We start from the raw sequence: 18047 nt of genomic DNA, 5'->3' as shown, positions 1-18047 counted from the left end.
GAGCTAGTGAGTAAAAGTACTGATTTCTGTCTTTTCTTATTTGATTCTGAAGTGACTACAAGTGGCCTTCAGGACTGATGCATGGAAGGTCAGGCAGCCTCACTGATTGGCTAGTAAGCTGCTTCTCTGTTTCCAGCACCAAAGCCTTGTGGCCTCTTCTATAAAATGGGAATGATTATCTCCAGCACGACAGGGCTATTGTAAGCCTCAAAAATCTTGCACCTGAAACTCTGAACCCAATGGCCAACACAAATAGGTATCCAATGGGAAGAGCTGTTATTAACTATTAAGTAGATTATGTTCTCAATTTTTTTGTGGTGGATGTTATAAACATTCTGAATGTGAAAAAATGAATATGTTATTCATCCCAGCAGGTATGTATTTAGGATGTTCTAGATGGACGGTCAGGTGTGAGGGGCTATGGGGACGGTCATAGTGAAAAACGCAGTCCTGCCCCCAATCCATCAGTCTTATTGACTAAATATGGAGGTGTGTTTACATTTCCTGTTTTTTCAAATAGGTAGTTGTGAGGTTGCAAACAACTCCCTTAATGCACCTGGACCCCAGTCTGCTGTGAGAAGAGAATGTACTAGACTCTGAGGTAGAAAAGGAGCGGAGCAGAACTCACTACCCAGGCTCTGGTTTAGAAACATGGCCCCGTAACTCTACTTGAGGCCTAAACTGAATGAGACAGTTCAGATTCCTGGCTGAATTTGGGGGAGATATTTCTTTTTATTATCACAAAGGGATTCCCCTTGTGTGATAATAAGCTTTGAATGTAAGCTTTCATTTGTCTATAACTGTGGAAAGACCAGGTTGACCATCACTACATGTATGCTATGGAATATTTTCTCCCTTTCATGGCAAACTATTAAAAGCAAGTTGATGGAATGATAGAACATACTTAAATATATTCAAAAGAAAAACTCATTATTGGAAATATCTTGTAGGATTTGATCCAGCAGGTCTGCTGACTGTGCTTTGGGGGAAATGCTCTCCTTCTAGTTCCATTTTTACTTCCACATGGCTTATCTTGGACATGGCCTGGCACATCATGGGCACTCAACACGTGCAAGCCAACTTTATAATCAACTATACTGTGGTCTAGGTTGGCTTATTCTTAAATAGCCTACCACTTTATGAAAACGAAAGCTCCTCATTTCAATTTAACAAAGCCTTATTGAGCATGGCAGCATGGCGAAGCATCAGAATTCTAAATGCTACAAACCAATACCTCCAGAGGGTCCCAGCATCACTGAACCAAAATGCATTTGCCACATGTTATTTGGAAAAGCATGCCTAGGGCCAGCTTATTTAGCCAAAGAAGGATTTAGAATAGACAATAAATGATACCTGGAAAACCATAACTATTGTTGAGAATGGCTGGAAATCAGTATTTAGTAAGTTTGGGCAGAGGGTTCTTCTATAAGGAGTGGACAGTATGTTAACATTAGATAATGCAAATCAGGGTTATTATTGGGAAAAAGGAAATGTTAACACACAACTATCAATACACATTTAATAAGGGAAGATATAATGAAAGTTTCAGATAAATGTTAGGATATATTTTAGTGGACAGAAGAATTATATGCTGAACTGTTTTTTCCAAAATAAGGAGAGATCATCTCAATGATTCTCTTCTCTTGCAGTAATAGTGTCATTCTCTCTACTGAACTAATATCAATATTTAGCCATATCTATTTTCAAACGGCAAAACTGCCTAGTTTGTGTATTTCCCCTTTTCATTTTCTCTTTGCAGACCACTATTTAGAGGAGAATCAAGGGCAATGGAATACTTGAAATGAGAGTGATATTAAAGCATTTGACTACCAGCATAGAAATAGCTTTTCATAAATAAAACCATAAAGTTGAAAAATATGATTCTCTAAGTAAACCAAATTATACATTATAAAACTGCTTATCAGTTCATTGAACTGTTCAAACACTTTCTAAACCATTTAGTAATTTAAAAACCTGATATTCCCTTTTGTTTGATGTATGCTATGGACTGAATATTTGTGTCCCCTCAAAATTCATGTGTTGAAATCTAATCCCCTATGTGATGGTATTAGGAGGTGGGGCCTTTGCGAGGTGATAGGTCATGAGGGTGGAGCCCTCATAGAATGGGATTAGTGCTTTATAAGAGAAACCCCAGAGAGCTCTCTCACCCCTCCATCACGTGAGGATACAACAAGACAGTTTTCTATGAACTAGGAAGCGGCACCTAGATCTTAAACTTCCCAGTCTCCAGAATTGTGAGAAATAAGCTTCTGTTGTTTAAAACCCATCCAGTCTAGAGCATTCTCTTACTGTAGCCCGAACAGAATAAGACAACGTGTCTGCCAGGGGTTAACAGAGGGAGCTGCACTGAACTTTTCCAATGATTTCTCCCATTATATCTCCAGTGTCTAGCACTTTGTTGTAGCCAGAGGAAAACTGTGTGAAATGCCTCTCTTTCATGTCCAGATAGCACTTGGCTATCAACCTTCCCTCATGGTTTGGGTCTGTGGAGTTGGCCCCTCAGCCCCAATCACTGCTGGCAGTGGCTGGGTGCTCCAGACAGCCTTACTGTCACCTCTGCATCTGTCTTTGTCTGCCCAGTGGCTGCCTGTGGTCCAGCAATGCTCCAGTGTCACTGCCACGGAGAAATATCATTAGGTGACAAAGTTTCAATAAAAAGATAATGTTTGTATACCAGCCAGTATTGATACATTTCAAAATTTTAACACCCAGTAGAACTATACTGGTGCATATGAGCTGAATATCTGCCTTGCCTGGGCATAGAAATTAATCCACACTTCTCAAAATCTTAGAAGTGACTTAGTCCAGCCTGGGAGTGCTGTAAACATGAAATGCGGAGAATAAGAGGGGCTTTGCACAATGTCGCTGGGAGCACAGCTGCATCTCCCCCACGCAGTCCAGCTCATTCCTTGGGCTGTGGTGCCTAATTCACTTGAATAGGAATGTTTTGAGCCAGAATCTGTAGGCTGCCATTCTAAATAGAGGAGGGGGGATGGGCAAAGAAGGTAGAAAATCCGGGAAGCGAACAAACAGTTAAGAAACTGGTGGGATTCTTTCTCTTTTATCTGACACTGTGTCTGTTGACAAGAGAAAACCAAAAGTGTGGAACTTGCCAGATAAGGACCCAAACGTCCTTTAGGTTGCCAACATGAGTATCATTCTTTTTGTTGCCAGTGTCCTATATACATTAAGTATCCACCACTTTTCAAAAACAATCCCATACATCAGGCAGACTCCAAAGGCAATGTTTGCACTGCCGTCCCTACAGTTGCTTAAGGAAAAAGCAGTTTCTGTTGCCCTAGATAGGCAGTGCTTTAGGCTGCAGTTTGAGAAATTAAATGTTCAAGGCCTTTGGCACTTCCAGTTCTATTTGGAAAAGGACACAGACCTGGCATTTGGAAAGCATTTGCTCTCCATTAAACTTACCGAACCTTGACAAACCAGAGGGGCCAAGAATTAGTCTGCCACTGGCCAAGGCTGGGCCTTCCAAAACCGATAACGGCAATGAAAACAATAACACTGCCATTTATAATCTTCAACGGGACTCTGCCAACTTTTAACCCAAAAGGACCTCATAATCTTCAAAGAATCTCAAGATTTGTTTTACAGAAAAACAAGAAAACGTTTGATCAAAATCTCCTTTTTTGCTGTTTTTTGCCCAGAATTGCCTTCAGCCACAGAAGCAAGTGTGACTATGTCTCCAGCTCACGGTCACTCTCTGTTGGGGTAAATTTACTATGGTGACATTCGAGGAATGGAGAGGACACAGGAAGAGTGAGTGATCTTTAGGTCAGAAGTGCTCCACTGGCCAAGCATCAAGTTTAACTCCCTAAACTATTAACATAGTGTAGTTAATGCCAGCCTGGTGCCTTTGGGCTTGACAGCATCTAACCTCCATTCATTAGTACAAACAACCATATTTACTGGAGCAGGGATTTTCCTGTTCCTGGCCTAAGGTAAGTCATGATACACAAAACATTTGATCTGCTCTAGCAATGGATGCCATCAACTGGGTTGTCTGGTTCTGTACTTGGGAACAGAAAATGGGATTTAGAGAGTTTGGAAACCAAGTATAGACTTCTTCACTTCTAATTCTATGCTTTTACTAACTAATCAATGTGGTCCACATTGGATGACAGTTCAAATCATGTCCCATTTTTTGGGTGTCAAAATTTCACTCCCATCCTTGACATATATAGCACTAAGTACCACCACAATAATCGCTCTTTAAGTGAATCAACTCCCACTATAAAACTTGCAAGACATGAAGCAACAATAAGTGTCAACTATGGGAACTGACTGAAGGCAGGCTGGGAAGACAAGTGAAAGCCAAATATCCCTTAGCCTCGGTGAAGCCATTTCACCCTCTAACACTAATCAAGGCTGCTCAAGAATTTGTCAGCCATAGGTGTACACGTTCCCTCTGTCTTGTATACCTCAAGATGGGAAACAAAGTTGAAGAGAAACAGCAAAAAGCAGATAGATAAAGGAAAAAAAAAGTGAACAATCACCCACTAAATAATAGAGCTTCCTGGGCCAGGAATCACCTTGGCAAATCCTACCTCAGAGACTCCAATTCTTCAAGTGAGGCTTGCCAACCATGTGTCCCAGTTGCCCACAAATAACACCCTTGGAGTGGAAATCCCAGCTGTATACATTTTGCTCTCCTACCGGTGCTTCATTTTTTCCGAACTTTTTCTTCCCTCCATGTGGTTGCCCAAACCAATTCATGTGCTTATTGGCATGTTATGAAACATGGAAACAATTAGAGACCACATTCTGGGGCAGAAGAATGACTCGCTGCAGAATCAATGAACTCTGCAGAACTTGAGAGGAGTTGGCAAAAAAGATGGAAACTGTGGAATAAAACCCACTAACTGTACCTCATGTCACACGGTATACAAGGCTTTAACCTGATCTGTGCATTTTCAGGCAGCAATCAAACTTTACCTTCAAAATCTCTAGTTTTTAGCTTTATATATATATATATATATTTTTTTTTTTTTTTCTAATGAAACTCAAAGAAAATATTCAACTTACACATTTTCTCTTCAGGGTTGATAAGTGGTGAACGTAGAACCGTGGAAATAGTCTCCTGATTTAAGTTTGGGATTCTTTCAAGGCCACATTTGAGGGAGAGTGATGGCATTTGCAAAATCAAAGAACTTAAGTTTTCAAATGGCCACCTTAAGCCCTAAGCCATACCTCACACTTGTAAAGGGCTTCTTTAGCCCTCCAAACGCTAAAAATGGTCAATTCTCTAACAAAAGACCAGTGAAATGTCTAACACATGCTAATGAACCCAGTATCCTCTTGCTTGAGTGAACTCTTCTAACTCAGCAAAGGTTACAAGCCCTGCTGCTGTATCGACCACAGAGAGATGGTGAGAGTGAGCCTTGGTACAGTAGAGGGTGGGAAACACAGGGGGTAGGTTTTAAAGGGAGAGTTCCCTAGTATCACCAAGTAAAAAGGAATGAGGAAGGAGAATGAAAAACCGAACCAGAAGGAAATGTGGTTATCAAGAATATATTATATTTAGTGATAATTATTACTACATGTAACTCGTGTTGACATTACTCACTATTTTCATACTGTATTGCTTCAAGATATGTGAAAGTAGCAGCCAGAGTGTTCTATTGTGGTCTTTTTGCAGACTGATTAACACATTCCCTGTGTCAGGGTCTCCATTCTGGAGATGCTGTCAAAGGCAAGTGCAAAAGAACCCCATGTTCTGAGCTACGCTCTCCCCTTGACTAGGATGCATGGTTGTGCCATCCTGGGAACAGCGGGCACATTTCGCCACGTGCAGTGACTCTGAGTTTGGTTAGGATTCATTGTCAACCACAGAGAAACAAACTCATTTCATTTGGGAACACAAATTGAATTATTTGGAAGCCAGCTTTAGGGGAGACTAAAGTTATAATGGTAAAGCCTCCAACTTCTCTATCTCAACCAAAAAATAATAGTGTAGACTCACTAAGCCACCCTGTTACGTTCCTTGTCTCAGGCAATACCCACAATAACCCTTTCATGTAATCCAAAAAGGAGAAAGGAGACTTTGAGGGTCCCGCAGCTTGCTCAATGTCTCAGAGCTAGTAGGCACTAAAGTCGGGATCTAAACACAGACATTTGACTGCAAGGCACCCCTACTTGGAACTATGTCAGGTAGCTTCCTCTAGTGGTGGTGTCCCCAGGGAGTTCTGTGTAATAGCATGCTGTCTTCTCTTCCCTTTCCTTTTCCTTTCTCTTTCCCACTCCAGTTAACAGGTATTCCTGCCTACTTGTAATACACAGAAGTGTTTATGCGCACGCGCGCACACACACACACACACACACACACACACACACACACACCTCTTTTTTTTTTTTTTTAACCTCTTTTTTTCAACAAGCCAAGGGGATGAATATTATTTCAGGAACCTGAGCCTTCATCAAAATAATGAAATTTTAAGCTTCAGCCCTTGGAGAGGTGATTTGTTTAAACTACCTGGACCTCCTCTCTTTATAAGAGGGACTACGGGCAGTTTCTAAGTAAAGCCAGGCTAGTTCATATGTCTACTTTGAAGTTGGCTGCTGGGAATTGAGAACTCATTGAGTCCCCAGGTCAGCCCACATAACTCACAAAGTTCCCCAAGTATGGAGCTGTATATTTCAGCAACAACTAACCACTATTTATAACACTGTTTTTATAGCAAAATTTAATCTATGTTCTTGTTTTGAGAATCCAGGAATGCCTTCCGCTTCCTCCCTGGAACTTTGGGGGAAAGAGCAAGTGGACAGGGGAAAGGTGGGGTGGTAGGATGTGAGGCAGGAAGATGAAGAGGGGGTGAGATAATTTGGAGGACCAGGGCTTTGTTAGCTCTCTCTAGGGCATTTGGTCCCTTATTCTCAAGTGTTCTAGACTGGAGAACAAAGGGCTTTTTGGGCCTTGGGGGTCAGGGTTCATTTGTATGATTAGGTTGATGATGGTTGAGATTTCTAAATATTGGCTTACGCAGGTCATCATAAGTTTGGGTATAGGCTGAACCACCTCAGAATAAAAATCACAAGACAGCACTTTACTTGGCCTCCTCAGGTCATTTAACAAAGGAGAAAGCTAACTTGCAAGAGCAAAGTGTAATTAATGAAGAGAGCAAACAGAGGCTCATTTAGTAACTTCCAAATAAGTTTCTCTGTCTGAGGTGGGGAAAAAAAGGTAGCCTGCAACATAAAGATAAACTGTAGGTATTTAAGTCACAATGCCTTCCGCCAAGAATTGCTCATTACCATCAGATGTTGCACTGGCAGTGGGGCCAGTTAGAACTAATTTTATTATTAGAAGCAATTAGGGAGAAAAGGGGAAGAATTCCATTTGGTTATTTCAAAACAAGTTTCTGTGCATGGCTTAATGAAGGCCTGCAGTGTCAAGATAAAAATGTGTGTTTAACTGAAAACAGCTTTTGCAAATGACTGCTTGTTACCAGCCGGTATCTCCAGGCGGAACAGTCCGAGTAGCTTGGATTTACTTGCGCGCTGTAATATAACAGTTCAGCTGTCTCTGCTTCACAGAAGTGTTAACAGACAGTATGTCCTGGTGGGTAAGCACAGATGTTGTGGAGACAGGCTGTCTTCAATACCTCACTCTGACCTTGGTAACTGAATGAGCTTAGGTGACCTTCTGGAATGTCCTGGCCTTACTCATATATAAAGTGGAAGTCACAGAAGTGTTTATCTCATGGGTTGTTGTAAAATATCAATGTATCCAATACATGTTAGGCATTGTTAGAATGATTAACGATTATATCCAATAATTATTTGGGTGGGGGATTGTTTTTAAAGCAAGGGCTTGCTAGATAGGGGTAACCCTGAGTGCAAGTCAATAATGGATCTATTTACATCCATTTTGAATGGCATTTGCATGTAAAGTATAACACAGAGACGTCTTCGCAGCCATCAAAGTTTTTATCTAAATTCTTTTCAGACAATATTTCAATATTTCTGTAGAATTCACATTTTGAAAAGACCTGATTGCTTTTTAGGTTTGCTAAACAAGTTGTGTACTATTTCTATTGATTTCCCAGCTTTAAGGTAACAGCTGGGACTTTTTATATTTTCCTAAGTCTGAGCTTTTCCCTTATGAATCTCCTGAGCAGCTTACAACTCCTCTGTCATATACATACTGGGGCTAAGAGAAACTGCCATGTATTGAGCTTAGGAGAACATTAAAAAAATCTCAGCTGTCACACAACAAATGGGGAGTTGGGCTTTGGCTTCCTTCTAAATATCCTTTTTGATAGTACTGTGACCCCAGTGAACGAGCCCTCTACTGGTGGTTTCAGACTCTGCCCCGAAGGCCACATACAGTGAGAGTATGTGCTGTCTGTCTTCAGTGATTTGTCAGAGACTTACGTGTTCCTTAAATTCTCAAGGTTACAGATTGATTTTCATCAGATGGCTACGATATTCACTTGGCATATTCACTTGGGAATATGGCATCCTGCTTACCCATTATGTTCTAGTTTTGCAAATCAAGAGCATTTAACTAATGTGCCGTGCTCCATAATATTGGACCCATATGACGAATAAAACTCCTTTCTTGGACCTTACTAAGCAATGACTCCATTATTAAAATCTATTCATTTTGGAGAAGGCTAAACTAACAAAATGCCCTCTACACATTTATGTGTTTTCTCAGCAGTGTATTAACCAACATCATTTTTTTGGCTGCCCTGACTTAATTTATGCTAATTTGAATAATTTTTAAAAAGAGCCTCTTTCACAGAATTTTAGATTTTGCACTGCAGATTATGAGAAAGAAAAAGTTGAAAATATTGGGAAGTACATATGGTGGGATTCTCCCCCAAAGTCTGTGTGTTCTTGTTCAATGTGGATTTTACAAAGATGTCCAAGTTAATATTTATTTTTTCTAACCAAGTTGTCTACTTCTTTGAGTGCTATTTTTTTTCTTTTAGTGATCACACACATCGTAACATGAGAGAATTTCCTTTTTGAAAGATTCAAAAGAATGTTAAAGAATGGTTTAATCTAAGCTGTTGATGCTCATTCACAATTAGTGTCTATTACAAAATCAAAGCTTAAAGACAGGTTAGATTCTGACCAGAATAAAATATGCAATGCAGGAACTATCTGAGGGAAGATTTTAAAAGGAAGAAGGTAGATATTCATCCTTACCCTGGATCGTTCTTCTAGTTTTGTCATCATAACAACTGTGGCACTCCGTTGTTCCCATATCATTCTCCAAAAGTCCCCAAATGTTTCGGGGAGAGATCCCTGTGTTGCAATATAGGCATTTTGTTTCCTATAGCCATCTATGTAGTTAGCATTCACATAGTCACTTCCTGGGATTCCTGTAAAACAAGGAGTGTTATTCAATGAGGTGAACATGTCACAAGAGGAAACAGCCTGGGACATGCCCTAATGACAATGTTATATTAAGAGGAGTCACACTATATTAAAGTTTGGGTTTTAAACAAGATTAAAAATAGGTCTCATTGGGACCATTACGTTAAAGTAATGCAATGTTTGTATTTATAATGTGAAAAGGTGGACTCCAAAGAAAGAAAAACACAACCGATTGTCCATAGAATGCCTTTTCTCTCACACGCTGTCTGTTTTCTCCATTGCATCAGCAAAATATAGCTTGCAAAGGAGGATAAACAATTATCTGGTCACTTTCCTCACTCATTCTCTTCTTCGTTCCCAGACAAAAACCAACTAAAATAATGCCTGAGCCTGAAAATGCAATATAGGGTGGAACATGTCATAACAGTGAAAAATTCTTTCCAGATTTAGCTAAGAGGGAGCTCATATATAAACTCTTTTAATCCTCACAACAACTCTGTGAAGTTCTGTCATGATCTTCCTTTCACAGAGGTGGAAACCGAGGTGCACAGAGCTTGCTGACGTTGCTGGAGTCTGGTTTAATTATAGGCAGGCAGTCTGCTACATCTGTGTCTTAACCTCTGTAGGGTACTGCTTCTCGTTTAAACCTCAACGGGTTGTTTTATCACATGAATCTCTCCTTGGGTTATGACAACTGCCTCCTAATTGGTTGTCCCGCTTCTGTTTTGTCCTTTGCAGTCTGTTCTCTATCTAGTACGAGAGCAATTTTAAAAAATATATTTCAGACACTGCAATGTCTCTTCTTCAAACCCAGCAATGGCTTCCCCTTATACTTTAAATAAAATCCAAACTCTCAACAATGGCTACAAAACTCTGTACTTCTCCAGACTCATCTTGTCCCACTCACCTCCTCGCTTTCTAAACTCTAGACGCTGGCCTGCTTCTAGATGCTGGCTTTGTTAGAAAACATTGCTAGCTTAGTACCATCCCACATCCTACAACACTCTCTGCCTCGTTCCCATCGGAAAACACTCAGCCTCCATCTCAGCAGGCCTGCCCTTGATACCCTGGGACCTAAGAACCCTCTTGGCAACTCTTTATATGACTTATTACACGTTGAAATTACATATTTAGTTGTTTGTTAACTTGCTTATTGCTTGTTTTATGTGCCTCTAGACCACATCTCTTTTATTCACCTTTGCTATCCCTAGTGACAAAAAGAGCAAATTATGTGCCTCCGTTCCAACATTTAATAAGTAGCAGAGCTGTAATGTAATACAGATATTCTGATTAAAAGTCTAATATTCCTTCAGCACAACACCTTTAAAAGGGGTATAGGGAAGTTTGAGTTTCTTTCAAGAAGAGTGGCTGGAATGATTAAGGAAATCAAAGCTATTCCTTATGAGAAAGGAATATATATTATAACCTGGCAAAAAGATAGGGGTTGGAGATAAGAGCTGCCCATAAGTGTCTGAAGAGAGCTTGAGGTTTACTATGTTGAGACCCAAGTCTTTCAGTTCTGAAGGATGTAACTACAGAGAGATGAATTTCATCTCCAGCATAATAAAAGTCAGAATCAGAAAGGGGATAGATTTCCTCCAGAGGTAATGAGTTGCCTATCCCTGAAGGGGAACAAACACTTTACAGGGAGGTAGCAATAGAACCTGTACATGGTCCCTTCTTACTTTGGGAAAATATTAGTCTTGGATTTATTAAAAAAAAAAAAAAAAGAATATTTTCTTTATAATGGAACATATGTTCCCAAGCTAAGATTACTCTATTTCACTGATTGCCACTTGCAATTACTTTGACTGCTTTTCTGATTCCAGTTGTAAAACTGATCCTCTCAAGAAAAAGTAATGAAAGTCAGATGGAAGCTGCTGGGCTCCAAGATGAACACATGGATATGGAATACCACCAGCATTAGTGAAAAGCCTTTTGAGCAAATACTGAAATGCACGGTTGGTTGTAACATTATTCATCTATTATAGCTACTCAAGAAGCAGTTGCGGTTCTGGCAGCCCTTTGTCGATAAAGATCCTATTCCTCCCTGACACCAAATTACTGTAGATTCAAAGGACAGTTTAAATAAAGTCCTCAGGTTACAACCACTGGGGAAGCACGCACATCTACATGTCCACAGGATTTGGTTCTGAGCCACCAATGAGTCTATTTTATAATACAGGAAAAGCCCACTTTAAATAATTTAATTTAGCAGTTAACATTAAAGAATTGATAGAAAGAATTCTGGCTAAGGGCCTCACTCCGCTACCAAAATACAGAAAACTTTTTTCCAAGAAAACTCAAAAATGGAGAAATCTGGTTTAATGAGTCAGAAAATGCATCAGCTGGGCACTATGCCATTTTTCCCTCATCAAGGATGGTAACAAATGTGTCTGAACAATGCATCTGAGGACAGAGGAGGTGGGCGTGAGACTCACATCTAAAGGAGGGGAATCAGACCTATCCTATATTCTGGCATAAATTTTAATCAGTTATTATGTAATGGTTTTTTGACATATTGCTCAAGTTTGAACAATAAGTCGTTATATTTTAGGGGGAATAGGTTGATACCGAATAATGGTTGCATTTTCCAGGGATAAAAATACAAAAATTCTGCCTGAAAGCTATTAGGCACCTGGGATCCATACTGTATCACCAAATACTTTAAGAATTTGGGACTTGATATTCTGGAAAGAAGAGAATTGAAAACAATAATTCAATACATAGGAGAGCTCATTGTTAGGCTGAAATTTATATCCTGAAAATAATGTGAGGCTCCTCTTCTATTTTGACACTTGTCTGTAAGGAGGTAGTACCTGGAATAAAAGCCTCCTGGCAAATCCCTTTACACACTCTGGCAAAAAGACACTTCCAGTAAGTTCTCTCATATGTCTTTTGCAATGTGGAGATGTGAGAGATGGCTGTGTTCTCTAGAAGCTCTAAGGCCTAATGTGTCCTATATTCATACAACCCAACATAACAAGCTGTGTAGAAAGAGGAATGAGAAAAGATCTGAGAAATGGTGGTGGCTTGCCCTTCTAAAAAATATTAACCCCATATTGGAATCTAAAATTAAAGAGCAGTGTATTTCAGGTAGATGAGACCTCAACTTTCAATGCGATATATTTAGAACAATTTTTCAATCAACCCCAATGGAAAAAAAAAAAATACTATGCTGGCTTTCCACTAATGCAACACTAATCAGCATGCACTACTGATCCAAGAGAAGCGTGTGAGAATTAATTGAATTCTTCTGGGGCTATGATGAATAGAAATCTAAGTTAAAATGCAGAACTGAAAGAATATAGGATTACTAGAAATTAGCTGATTGCTTTTATTTCTTGGAGTCAAGGAGACTTTTGTCCAAAACTATGGTAATGGTGCCTTGCCTTTTTTTTTTTTTTTTTGAGGGGCAGGAGTTATTAAAATAACAAGATCATAAAAAAGATGTCTGAAGCTCATCATAGGCAAAATCTTAGGATTGGCCCTGCTGTAGGATTGTCTCTTGGACAGTTGGTCTTAATGTCATTGTCCAAAAAGAACAGCTTAGATCTAAAACTTGCTCTTCCTAGGCATCCCTGGCTTTACTTCATTTATAAAAGTAAGTTTTCATGATTTCCTATGTATTGTTTCATGTGTATTCTCCAATTAATAAGTCATGTAAACAGTTCCGACACCAATAATAATTGTTTATCATTCTAATCTTATAAGTGAGAATGCTGAGGCTAGATCTTGACTTTATATTGTACCCCACAATATTCCCCATTCCTGTGTTATAGTCTATTTCATCAGATAATGGACTGTTATTTCTTGTGGTGCTTAAAATTATTACTTACATGCTTTATACTGGGTCTTTGTGTTTTGGGCAAACTAAGAGCTATAAAACTCAAGCCTTTAACAGATATTGTGATGAGGTGAATGATTGGTAGAACTGTGCTTCTGTGCTCTTCATGCACAGCAAGCCATAGCCAACAGCTATTCAAACAGGGATGGGTCAGGTTTAGGCTTTCATTTTATTCACTGGGAATTGCCAGTTATAGCTTTCAGTGGAAAAATTAGCCTGGACATGAACTTTGGGCTCCCCTGTTTTTCTGTCTGAAAAACTTTGAGAATTTATCATGAGTTCAACATGCAGGGGTAATGCCATTTTTCTTCATTTAAGCATGGGATTAACACTTTAGGGCTTAAGAATAATGTTCCCCTGTGTGTTTGAATATTAACAAAAGGAGAGGAATCCTCGGAAAGATAAAGCTACTAGGTTTGAAAGAATATTCGTGATGAATAATTAACTCATACTGAGAAATGCTTTAAGACCTCGAAAGCATGTTGAAATGTCAAAGAATACACTGTCTGAGCTGTTTTGTCATGACTGGGTTAAAATAAGTTTTTATTTCCCCTTGTTAATTTTATGAGAACTAATTGGGTCATGTGGGTCCAGTTAAAAAAAATAAACAACTTGCTTTGCATTAGCTTTTTCAGGTCAGCAGATAATTTGATTTGAAAAGATTTCTCTTGTCAAGAGGTGTTTATAATTATAAAAATTTAATAATGAAGGCCTTACGCTCTGATGTTAAGTGAAAAAAGCAGGACCCAAAATAGTACATGAATTATTTTATTGATGTGAAATTAAGTAATCGTAAGGGGTAAGTGTGTACTTTTGTGTCACTCCACACTGGAGGGTAAATCATATGTGCCTCTTGGAACAATACAAAGCACATGCTAAGGCTTTAGAGAAATTGACCAGGAAACCAGAACTCCAGTCTAGGGCAGCATGCTGGTAGGTTGCTCTTTGACATTTGGGCAGTCCGTTCAACTTGTCCAGACCTCTGATTGCTTATCTGCTAAACAATGTGTGTTGGACAAATTGATTCCCTCAAGTCCCTTTGAGTTCTAAAATAAGATGTCTCTCTGCGGTATTCTTAACCTTCTTGGATTCAGAAATCTCTGTGAAGTTATTTTAAGATAAATAGAGGCTTTGTGGCTCTCAGATTAGGTAGGAACATGCTCTGATGATCGTTCAAGCTGATTCCTATTGCTTCTACCTCTGATGAGATGCTGAGATGAGATTTTTTTGGTGTGATTGATACTTCAAACCTTGATTAGAACCTGGTGGGGTAAAAAATAAACAAATTCAAAAACAAGAGGAGGGGGTAGGACTAGGCTAGTACGCAGTCTATTCAGAAAAAGCAGCTTTCCTTGAATTGTGGAGGCGAGAATGAGTAAGAGGCAGCATTAGAGGGAAGGCAGAATGCCATCCAGGGCTCCAGAAGACAAACTACTACAGCATTACAGAGCTGGAGATAGACCTCCAGCTCACTGGCTGACTCTGTTCCACCTTGCAGTGTGGCATCAAAACTCCAGCACTTTTGTTTCCTTTCACTCTGCAAACCCTTTGTAAAGCTTGTGTCAAAAAGAAATTGTTTTCTTGGTAAGCCAGTTTATTCCCTGTTGTAAGATGGAAGTACGCAGGATCCACTAGAGCACAAAAGCTATCTTTTATTTAGTAAATAGCATCTCCACCACTTCAATACACAAATAAAAAGAAAAACTCCAACAACAACGAATTGCCAGTTAAGACCTAGATTGTAATTTTTACAACTCACAATGCAGAAAAAATTGTTTACTTTGTTTGCTGACACTGGCAAAACTAGAGAACAGAAAATAGAAAGATGAAATCCAATAATAACCTACTGGTAAATTTATTTGATTTCAAGGGACACAGGCCTTCTTTCTCCTTCACTTCCACCATGGCAGCCACCCACAGCTGCATCAGAACTAGCAAAACAAAGGGTTCTCTTCGCAACATACCAGAAAAAACAAACGCTTCTTGCAAAGGCACAGTGTATTATCAGCCAAGGTCCCCCCGGATGTGACTGCAGTTTGGCAAATGACCCTCCATGTTTCTACCGTATGCAGGACGATCTTTTTTAGAAGCGTGTGTTGCTCTGTGGGCACTGCAGCTCATCACCACAATGAGTTAGTGGAATGGATACCTTTCAAAGAGTATGTGAACCCAGCCTCCACCCTCTCAATGTTCTACGTCCTCCGTTCTCTGGTTTTCTATTCCTCAGCACTGCTGAGGAGGCTGGGTTATGAGAGTGGCTACAGAGAAGGATGTGGGCGATTGGCTTGTCTTCGAATGCATTCTAAGATTAGCTACACGTGTTGGGGACTTATCAGCACTTGTGACAGAGGGAACTGATTTCTGGTTAGGGGGCACTTTGCCCTGAAATATAAAGCAGACTTTGGGCCACTGAAGCATGCCTGTTCAGCCAAGTCACAGAGTTTTGGTCTACTTAGCTTATGTTAATAAGGATGCAATTATTGTAGGGCTTTATTCAGCAATGAAGTAGTCAAAATGAAATGCAGAGTATGACGACAGGAGCTCTGTCTGTAGGAAACTCTCAGAGCCCCAGTCCCCTCATATATATATCTTAAACTACGAGCAGCACTTTCATAACCTCCTTACCCAAAACCCCTGTGAGAGTCAAATGAGTCAATGCATTTGAAATCTCTAAAATAGCAGTGGATACTAGTTATTCTCATGATCGACGTGATAAACAGAAATGAAATAAGCCTAGTCATTCCTAAATACTCTACCGACAAAAAGTAATTCCAAATCTGGAAGACCCCTTCCTGATTCCTATATTAAAAAAAATTAACGGAGAGGACAAAAATAATTATTTTTTAACTTCCCAACCATGTACTACCTGCGCCTATATTCTAAAAACAGAGCCATTCCGCAGATGACTTAGGTTTCTCTGCAGCATCAGAGTAATGAAGTGTAGATTCATTAGCACAATCTGCATAGATGTACAATACAAATGAAAAGAAAATCCCAATAACTGAACTAAAGAAAATGGAGATAAAAAGAAACTCATAGAGCTTTCTGAGTCCCTCTTTGATTAGCTTCCTGGGAACAAGAGTAAAGGAAAAAACCAACACAACTAGCCATCCCTTAAAAATGCTTTTTCTCTTTTCTAGGTAAGAAGCACCACAGGTGCAGGCTGAGGTAGGAGCTGGGGAATAACAGATCCCCACACCACTTGCTCTGCTGCATGCAGGAGAGAGATGCCATTTAAATAGAGAGTGGCATGGACATATATATACTACCAAATGTAAAATAGATAGCTAGTGGGAAGCAGCTGCATAGCACAGGGAGATGGTGCTTTGTGACCACCTAGAGGGGTGGGATAGGGAGGGTGGGAGGGAGGGAGACGCAAGAGGGAGGAGATATGGGGATATATGTATACGTATAGCTGATTCACTTTGTTATACAGCAGAAATTAACTCACCATTGTAAAGCAATTATACTCCAATAAAGATGTTAAAAAAAAAAAAGAATTAATTTGAAAACTGAAAGACTGAAAATGTTAGAGAAATTGAGCTAACCCAGTGCTTGATGTTCTGAACAATGTGAGAAAAATGAACTCAACCAATAATGGGATGAGATTTAGCCTTGTTTTTTGTTTTTTTTTAAGATGAGGCATGTATTCTAACCAACTTCCTTCGGTAGTTTAAATAGAATTTCAAGAGCAAAATAAAACAAACACCAGGTGCCCACAGATTAGTCATTAGTGTCTGGGACTGGGGGAGAGAGGAAAGAGAAAGAGAGAGAATGAGAGAGAGAATGAACCAAGAGGGAGGAAAAGGAATCATACTTATTGAGTCAATGTGGGAAATATCATGACAGCTATTCTTTACTGAGGAAAACAATTTTAATTCTTTAATGTTAGTGCTTCATATGGAACATTTATATTCACTATAATATAATTAAACGCTTATTAGAAAATGTTGGCTAGATGGTATTAACTGATTTTCCTGTGTTTGTTTTTGTTTGTTTTTACTTATTGAAAATATATCTGGTTATTAGATATGGCCTGTTAAAAAAAAAAAAAAGATAACTCACAGCATGGATAAGATGTGAAACTGGAGAATGTTACCATGTGCTGACCGCTGTTTTAAACAAATCGGTAGAGATTTACCTTTGAACATTATACAGAAGAAGCTAAGACAGGACTTAAGCGTAGAGCACAAGTGTGGTGGCAGATGGCAAACCGATAGTACAGGGGAATATCAGTAGTTTCTTCTCTTTACTTTTTAAATTTAGATTTATCTTAGGGGCAGTGATTCTGTGAGCTGCTTCCTCATTTTAAAGGTGCTAAATTGCGCATCTCACAGATAATGAAGTTGTTGTAACATCATCTATATTATTTACAGTTGGAGTTGTCTTGAGTTGCTCCTATTATATAAATCAAACAGCAGATGATACATTTTGGATTTCCATTTAAAAGAACACATTCTTCCTCTTGTTGAAATTTGTAATGCTATTATAGGTCTCGTTTCCATGTATCAAGCACCAATATTTTCTTTTGCTTCACAGAGTGCTGCAAATATATGCAGCTTTCTCATTTGGATATTATTAATTTTTCCATAGATCATATACAAAAGAAATTCCATCTGTGGATAAAAGGATCTATCAATAGTAGTAATAAAATTCATAACAGCAATGATAACTTTAATAGTTCCCAATATTTATTAGGTATTTTCTTTGTGCCAAACATTCATCTAAAGGCTTTACATGTATTAATTCATTAAATCCTCCTAATAATTCTAGGAAGTAGGTATTACTATTAATTCTGTTGCACAGATGAGGAAACCAAGGCACAGTAACTTGTCCA

At 39.2% G+C, this 18047-nt stretch overlaps 1 protein-coding gene across 7 annotated transcripts in view; it reads right to left on the bottom strand.

The window, feature by feature from the left end:
• PTPRD (protein tyrosine phosphatase receptor type D) overlaps window positions 1-18047 on the bottom strand; it is a 2142992-nt gene that overhangs the window by 50570 nt on the left and 2074375 nt on the right. For all 7 annotated transcript variants that reach the window (XM_082404325.1, XM_082404326.1, XM_082404327.1 and 4 more), the window contains one exon: window positions 9193-9368. In XM_082404325.1, the coding sequence (XP_082260451.1) occupies window positions 9193-9368 (176 nt within the window). The remainder of the gene's footprint in view (window positions 1-9192; window positions 9369-18047) is intronic.

Source organism: Balaenoptera borealis (assembly GCF_965194805.1).
Source record: "Balaenoptera borealis genome assembly, chromosome: 8".
NCBI lineage: Eukaryota > Metazoa > Chordata > Mammalia > Artiodactyla > Balaenopteridae > Balaenoptera > Balaenoptera borealis.
Note: the sequence above shows the minus strand (reverse complement) of the source record. Positions and strands in the feature narration are given on the sequence as shown.